Source organism: Aptenodytes forsteri, unplaced genomic scaffold, assembly GCF_000699145.1.
Source record: "Aptenodytes forsteri isolate BGI_AS27 unplaced genomic scaffold, ASM69914v1 Scaffold118, whole genome shotgun sequence".
Lineage (NCBI taxonomy): Eukaryota > Metazoa > Chordata > Aves > Sphenisciformes > Spheniscidae > Aptenodytes > Aptenodytes forsteri.
Genome location: NW_008795859.1, coordinates 1,121,767 through 1,130,153, shown reverse-complemented (window position 1 = coordinate 1,130,153; position 8,387 = coordinate 1,121,767). Strand labels below are relative to the sequence as shown.

Below are 8,387 nucleotides of genomic sequence, written 5' to 3'. Positions count from 1 at the left end.
TTTGCCTCCTTTGCCCTGCAGAGCCAAGAAGGGTTTTTTGGTTTTTTTTTAAAAAAAAAAAAAGGCGGTAAAAACATCCTGCTTCTGCCTGAAGATGATTGCCTACATGCAGGCAGCAGGCCTGCTGCATAAGATGATGTAATTTTCCTGTAGTCATATCCGGATTTGAAACACTTTCACACAGCAGTACAATGCAGAGTCCAACAAGCCAAAATATTTACCTCTAATTGTAAGGCATCAATTTTCTCTTCCTGACACATATCTCCCTCGCATTCATACTGAACTATCTTCCCATCAGTTTTACTTGCAACCAGTCGATGGACGTAGTTATCTGAAGAGAGAAAATTCAACCACAGGGAGTTTTAGCTTAAGAACACCCAGGTTGACACCAGTGGAAATACTTTATGCAGCACAATTAACCATGCAGACTGCTGCAACAGCGTATTAGCAAGGCAGAAAGCCAACAACAGATGTATTTGTTATTTAGCAGACTTCGCACAGACACCTTACAGGATATTTATTACAACAGCTCATTCCCATACCTCAGGGCAAATTGATGGAAAGGGAGTAACAAACACATTCCACAGAGACTACAGGACTGCCCCGGTCCATTATAGAATCATGTTCTCCCTCCTCCATCTGCTACAGACCCACGAAAACTGCTATTAGAGAGGAGATGGATGTTCCCGGAAGACAAGGTACTAGTACAGATGCAAGCCCCTTAATCCCCAAGCAAACTCTATCACAAGTACTCTTACTAAGGGGTCCCGAAAGCCATTTTACAAACAAGGTCATCCTACAAAAGGGGAAGACAGAGCGCTTACCTCCAGCATAGTCCCAGACTCTGTGGTTGGTCAACTGCATTGCGTAGGTGTGCTGGGTCTCCTCAAAGTGTTTGTAAGCATGTCGACTCACGTACCGGCCACAGCCTATGTGCCCACATATTAAGCAGATCCAAAGGTTCTGTCAACAGAATGAGAAAGCTCTGTACATACAACACTCTCAAGCAGTGGTATCAGCGCTTTGAGAAAGTGTGATCTGACACCGATGGCCTGCTGATGCTGTGTACATCCAGTCACTTCCTTAGAAAGCGAACAGCGTTTGTTTTCCTCCCCCTCCTTCTTTGAAGCCTTGCTCAGCTGGAAGGCTAAGAGAAGGAGGTACCTGCTCATTCAAGCCGATTACAAGCCTGCAGGTGCTGGGCACATTGATAGATTATCACAAGTACGGATGGAAGAATGGCCTTGACTAACGAACGAGGGACCTCAGCAGGACCACAAAAGCAAGCTCTGAAGAGCACATAGTAGAAGGGACCACCAAGTTCAGTGTTAGTTTAGCTGCCTCCTATCATACTCATCACGCATGCTCTGATCAGCTTTATGTGCTAATACTTCTTTCTAAGAATCAGAAACATTTGTCAGAAGAGGAAACCTGGGAGGTAAGATCCCTTCCCAGTACTGACTCCAACTCAAAAGGAAAGCAGATACACCACTGTGGTAAAATCAGCCCAAAAGCAGCCACAGAATTAACCCCAAAAGCAACTAGAGCAGCTGTGCAGTCAGATCTAGTCTAGATCTCACCCACCATCCACCCACCTACTTACTTCTTGAACTCCACACTCAAAACACTTGTTCTCTTCCACTGGCTCAGGCGTTTGGCAGTATCTGCAGACAGGACACCTAGAGGGCAATAAGCATCACGATTAGAGACAAGGAGCCCCATCTTAATATTACTGTAATTAAAAGGAGGGCCAGAGAGCTCAAAGTAAATGCCTTATGCAGTAGGATGCTCCTTATGTGCGCACATCTCTCGGCTTACATTTACCCCACTCAAATTTGCCTCCATTCCACACAAGGCTACTGTTTTAAAAGCCAGTAAGTGACAGCAGAACAAAGAACAGTTCTTCCGAAGCCATTTCACAGTCTCAGCTCGATCTGGTTTTGCTGCAGTCCAGGTGTAGAGAACATCTGCAACCAAAAGCCTCAGTGGGGTTGCCAGCAACCTCAGCGTCTGCCAGTAAGCAAAAAAGCCACGACCGAGCTCAAAAAACACTTCCCTGCCTCAGCCATAAATATTGCAAGAAGCACTTGTATAGATGTGTTACACATCTCTAAACATTGCTCCTCCGGACTGCTGCCAACCGACATCTTCAGTTCTCCATTACCTGCAGGGTTTTATGCAGCAGCTACACACTGTTGTGGAAGGCTGCTGTAACTACACACTGCTGAGGACAGCCAAATAACAGAGGGAGGTACCTACACTTTGTAAACATACCTTAGTACTTAAAACAACCCTAAGGAGATGAGGAGATGCTTCAATTTCACCCCAACCCAATGGATTCAGTCTCAGCCGATTCCAGGAAGAATATCCGTAACTGTACCCTAAAAGAATCAGTAGCAGGCACCCCACTATCATTCCTTTTGAAACTATACCAATGTGCTGCCAGAAAGACAGCAGACCCAAGACCAGAAGGAACCTTTGTCCAGACCCTAAGCACTAGAAGCTCAGCTAGGGAGCGGGGTAACTGAGGCTGTGCATCCTGTTGCCAGGACTGTTTATGTATTTTTCATTAGCTGCTGATTAAGCTACAGAAATATTCAAGGGAGGAGACAATTGGATTGCAGTCAGCTTTCTATACAAATTCAGGCACTTACAGCTTCCGTGGCGCCTAAGCAAAGTGGACAGGGATTTTCTTTTATCATTCTGCTAGACTGGGAGCATAAGTTCTGCTTAAATTGTATATTAGATATTTAAGTGCTATTTTGGATCTTGCTCCTGCACGGGCTAAGCTCCACTGCTTCAAATTTAAACCGGTTTTGATTTATGGAGCAAAGCAGCCCATAAACTTGAATAGCTACAAATCTGATTAATCTTACCGAGGTTCTGTTACTTTGGCTTATGAATGATATACAGATGGCTAAAATTTTCCTCACGCTCCATCAGAGAATCAGGCAATCACAGTACCAGTGACAGAGAAGAAAACACAGTGAAGATCAGCAGCCTTCTGCTGCAGTATCTATGGCTGCCTGATGTGCAGTAAAACAGCAAACAGTGTCCAGAAGAATGCAAAATATGCACAATTGATAGCAGCACCTGGGTGCCAGTCACGGGGTCTGCAGTCAGGAGCTCAGACACACTGAAATCCCCATCTACAGGGATGTGAAGGATGGTAAGAGCAAGAAAAGGAAAGGTTAGCGGTAGTGAAAAGAAGAGCTGCTTTAAGGACAGATGCAGGTCTGACCCCCAGCCCTGCCCAGTGCCATGGAGGGTCTCCCTGAGCCAGTGACACGGCCTCCCATCACTCAGCCCATACCTGCCTGGAATAACACAGCCTGCCTAGAGCAGCTGCCTCCCCTTCCCGATTTACTGAGTGATCCTGTCATCGTCTCTTCCTTCCCCGCCTCCCTTCTGTCTCACTTTCCAGTCCTGTCCCCCTGTACACCTGCTCTTGCCCAGCTCTTCTTCATCCTCTCCCAGCATCTAAGTGAGACAGGCAAGACTGCTGCCCTGCAGGGCTCCCAAAAGGACTCCTAAGCCCCAGCCAGGTGTGCACATCTGCCTACAGCGCAGCCTCAGCTATGCTGAGGAAACGAATGACTGAACGGACACACAAGACTGAGTGAAACAGGGCTGTGTGCGCATCCAATGTTGTTTACCCCAGTATTTTTATCCTACAATATTTTAAAATAATCAGCATTACTCTACAACTCCCTGCCTGCCTTAGCAGTGAGGCCCAGGGGAAACACTGTTCAATTACTTTTGGCGGGGAGATTTCTCTCTGGGAGTCCCTTAATGGGAAAAAAGAGCATTAGAACTTGCAGTAATTCCTGCCCCCACACTCTGATGAGCAGAACCAGTCTTGTCAGCATGTAACCACCACGCTCAAACAGCGTCTTAGATGTGGAAATAAAGAAAAGCCTCTTACGTGGTGTCCTCCCACCGCTGCAGACACTGGCTATGAAAGCTGTGGTTACACAGCGTGGTAAGGATCCCGTTCACGGACTCATCCATCCTCTCCAGGCACACTGTGCACTTCGGGAGCTCTGTCAGATCCATCACAGGCAGGCTGGCCCCCTTCAAAAGGACAAGCAGGGACAAATTGCTCAGCACCTTCCAATCACCATACATTAAGCACCCACGTAAGAAAAAGTCAAATTTCTCTCTCATTACTGCTGGCGCTAGGGTACAAAAACGCTACAAAGTAATCCTGTGAGCCTACACAGCAGTTAGAAATTTATTGAAAAAGAAAGTGATCCACAACATTCAATAGACCACAGCCAGAATCCTCTCGACAGCATGGGCTCGGTGCAGCTGCTGCATCTGCCACCAGCCCCATTCTGTTTTCTGGATTCACTAGATCTACTACCCACGGCAGGTTTAGATCAGAGACGCTGCAGTGGCGAGGCATGAAGCCCACGAAGTCACCAAACAAACTCTCCCAAGTAGAAAAAGCACTGGAATGGGAAACGGGGTTTGGGTTGATACAGTTAAGCCGTTCTTGCAGCGTTCTGCCCAGTCCAAATAATACTGTTAAAATTCTCTGAAGTGCAGGGAAAACAAAACAAAACAAAACTTACATCTTCTGATTTGAAGACTTCAGCCCTTTCCACGTACACCAGCTGGCAAACATCCTCCTCTATAGAGTTGAACTGCCGCCCATTGCATGCCATATAAAAGCTATCTGCATCAGCCTATGCACAAAACAAAGGAAGCCAGTTAAAAAGAGAGAACCCGCAGCTGATACAACCGAGGAAGAGGAGGAGAAATCTGCTGTATCCTCTCTTCTCCCCTCCACCAAGCCCTGTAATACCAGGGGAGATATTTCAGACAGCCAGCTCCTGCCAGCAGGCATTGCATCTTGGCAGTGGGTTTAGCGTTACCACTTGAAGATAAGAAGCGAAGTTCACAGCAGTGACAGCTACTCTGATATTTGAGCATTCAGCAGGAATAACGGATTTCCCTTCAGCATCTGCTTTGCCCTTTGTCAGCATTTTCAGTGCATTTGCAAAGCAAATTTGGTCTCTGCAAAAATTTAAGAGGGCCACATTGCAGGACACTGATACTTGTGTCGGGGAAAGGAACAACAATTTAACTGCGGGAAAGGATCCATTTCACCGGTCACAATTCAGGCACGCTCTGAACCATGCCCGAGAATCGCTTGCGAAGAGGCAGAACCAAAACAAAACCCGTCAAACACATCATCCATTTTCACCCGGTAACCTCCCCAAATCCTTTCTCTCACAAACGATCACACCAGACTGAGGCAAATGAGCTGAATGCCACACTCCCATATTCCTGGTCACTCCATCCAGAAGCGTAAAGGCCCATGAGATTTGCTTTTGCTGCCTTTAGGGGCTACTGGGGAACAGGGCTTCAGGGAATTTCCTAAGAAACAGGAAGTTCAGGGTGAATTGAGTACACGTTTACAGATTTGCTGCAAGGCTGTTTAGCACTAGATACCCACCCGTGAAATTTGATACGGCGATATACAAAAACGCATCTTTGCCACTACAGCAAGCAGCACAAAACGCACACAAATACTGCATCTGCACAACAGGCACGGGAAATATCTCACACGGTATTCACGGCTGGGGGAAACCTCTCCCCCAACCCCAAAATCAGTCATTTGCAACTGGGAGAAAAGAAGGTACAAGTGAGAGGGTCCACACAGGAATTGGCAGGGGGGAATGCTTAAAGCTACATAGTTCAAGAAGACACGTGAGCAGCAAACTGTGGTATCTGGTTATCAATTCGTCCCTTAGACTCTCAGTTTTGGGGGAGACTGTCCTTTTCACACTGTACTGGCAGTGGCTGAGAGACCACCCAGCTCCTCACAAAAGCAGAACAAGTCTTTCCTAAAATGCAAAGAAAGCCCCGCTGGCTGGGTCCTTTCTGTTCAGCATAGCGCAATGCATCACTCCCTTTCTGAGTATGCTCTGAGATAGCAGAGCGCTGTGTATCCTTACTATTTTTTTTTAAATATCCTGCCATCAAGAAATAGAATAGCTAGAACATGGCAGACACTTGCCTCCAGGTCAAGGCGTGGGACTAATCCTAGTCAACAGCCCCGGGAAAGCTCTGGGCAATAGGACAGGACTGTTTCTCCGATGGTAAAGTGCAATCTTGGCTAACAGCTGGCCAGCGAAGCCAGACAGCGCTCCTGAACAGTAGCTGTATATGACAGCGCCATCCCTTCTACAGCAAAGGGACTTCCAGCTCTTACCTGCGAGCTAAACTTTATCAGCACCATGTACTGGTTTGGAGTGGAATCTCGGATGATTTTCATGTGCTCAATTACTTCATAGAAGGAAGCCACAAACTTCATCAGGTCATGACTGGTCATCGTAGCAGGGACAGTGAGGATACAAAGCATGGCGCTGCGCCTTACATCTTCTTTTAAAGAGGTCATCTTGCTGGTAAGACAACAGTGACACAACTTCATGTCATTTCAGCGAGGACAAAGGCAGAGCTGGATACATCACACTTCCAACAGCCGCAGTTACTACAATAGCTTTGTTGTCAATCTTAATCATCTTTTACACATTTGTAGACATTAAGAAAGAGAAGCAAGGGGTTGTGGTAAGCGTCCAACGTACCCACATGAAACTATTACTTTTTAGTAAAGGATTGAACTGGGCAGCTCAGTGGTTTTGTCAGGAATAATTTGACATCTGTTTTTCTATGAAAACAGTTGAAGTTGGCAAGCCACAGATGCTCAGAACTGTTCCTAGAACAAACGAGCAGTGTTTGTTAGTATTTCAAATACCCATTTCGTGTCTCCTGATAGTCTTCAGAAGACCCGAAATGGAAGTTCTCACGCAATTACAGGGGAACAGCATGGAATTGTAATCCCTGAAATACGGGATGAAACCTCCTCCCTCAGACAGCTCCTCAGGCCTGCCGCCAAGACCCTGGGGATCAGAATTTAATTGTGGGATCCCTTGAGAAGCTGCTTTCAAACGTCATTTTTTAGGAACCTGCATTTGTCTTATGCTATTACAGGCCCTGGGACAAGCCCTCTCCAGCTGGAGCGGCATCACCCACAGCTGGGGGACCCGGGCCAGCCTCAAGCTCTACCATTAACACAAGGACCCGTCTGCCCTCCCCGGTGCAAGTCACCCTTCCTGTTTGTCCCAGCTCAGGAGCCACAGCCCCGGGGTGACAGACTCACCCTTCCGGCTGGCGGCATTATTCAGAAGCGCTGTTCCCACTAGAGCTACAATTAGTCAAGCATTCTTACTTTGTTTTGTACAGATGCATAATGCCGTGAACGATTTCAACTGAGGGATTCCCGCTGAAGAAGGAAATCTGGTCAGGGAGCTGTTTTGAAGGCGAGTCTGGAGCAGCCTCACGCTCTTTACTTTGATCGTCATGTTTATTTTTGTCCTCGGCAAATGCAGCCTCTGAAGATTTTCTTCCTTCCATGGCAGCTTTTGTTTCATCTTTTACAAATCAAAAGTTTCCACATTACTAATGCCGCATCAGAAACGTCTGCTGTTCCCCGAGCACAGCCTGCATGTACACAACAGCACCCCGAGAAGTCAAATTACAACCCTGGAAAGCAGCAGAACGAGACACCTCTCATCTTTGCTGTTCCAGGAGAAACTCCAGAGCTGCCAGACATCCAGCGCAAGCCCCTGGCCGGACCCGGTGCTGCGGATCAAGCTAAGGCGAGTTTTGTACCGTGCCTGGTGAAATCCCAACAGGCACTGGTATCAGCACAAAGCAACCAGGACAGGTTTGCCGAGCACGGGCGAGGAGAGCCCCGCAGCAGCGAGCTGCTCCTCCTGCGCTGCTCTGATGGCGGCTCGGACATTCGACACGACTTGGGAGTTTCCGTCTTGAAACCTCCCCTCTATCAGGGAATTTAACGTCTGCAGAGCTGAACAGTCCCATTCCTACGGGCCAGCAACGCTGGCAAGCAAAACACCAACCAGCCCGCGGCACAGCCCGAAGTAAATTAACCCTTTACAGAGTGGGAAACGTTTGCCAGCAATAACCAGCTCTCCCATCCGGACCCCAACACTCATTCCTTAACTTCCCTACTTGTTTTCCGAACCGCATGACTGACTCAAGACCCGCACGCCCAGCAGCACCTCCACCACCCCCCACACCGACAGACAGCTGTCACCGGCGGGGCCAGCGCCTGGGAAGCGCTGCGCTCCCCTTCCGCAATAAGGGGCTGCCACCCCAGCAGGGTGGGCGACAACCGCAGACCCGAAAAAAGGCGCTTCGTCCCCCCGAGGCCGGTACCTGGCCGCGGCTGGATGGTCTCAATGATCACGTCGGTCATCTCCCTGCGGCCGAGGTGCTGGTGGAGGATGGCCGCCCGCTCCCCGGGGCCCTTCCCCTCCAAACAGGAGGGCACAGCAGCCGGGGCCGGCCCG

At 48.3% G+C, this 8,387-nt stretch overlaps 1 protein-coding gene across 1 annotated transcript in view; it reads right to left on the bottom strand.

The window, feature by feature from the left end:
* The window catches only part of BRAP (BRCA1 associated protein), a gene marked incomplete at its 5' end in the record, with an annotated part of 16,306 nt that extends 7,920 nt beyond the window's left edge, over positions 1-8,386 (bottom strand). The window contains 8 exons of the mRNA XM_009283957.2: positions 222-331; positions 825-963; positions 1,604-1,679; positions 3,926-4,074; positions 4,578-4,691; positions 6,224-6,413; positions 7,241-7,442; positions 8,254-8,386. Coding sequence (XP_009282232.2) covers positions 222-331; positions 825-963; positions 1,604-1,679; positions 3,926-4,074; positions 4,578-4,691; positions 6,224-6,413; positions 7,241-7,442; positions 8,254-8,386 — 1,113 coding nt within the window. The remainder of the gene's footprint in view (positions 1-221; positions 332-824; positions 964-1,603; positions 1,680-3,925; positions 4,075-4,577; positions 4,692-6,223; positions 6,414-7,240; positions 7,443-8,253) is intronic.
* Between the last annotated feature and the right edge of the window lies 1 nt (position 8,387).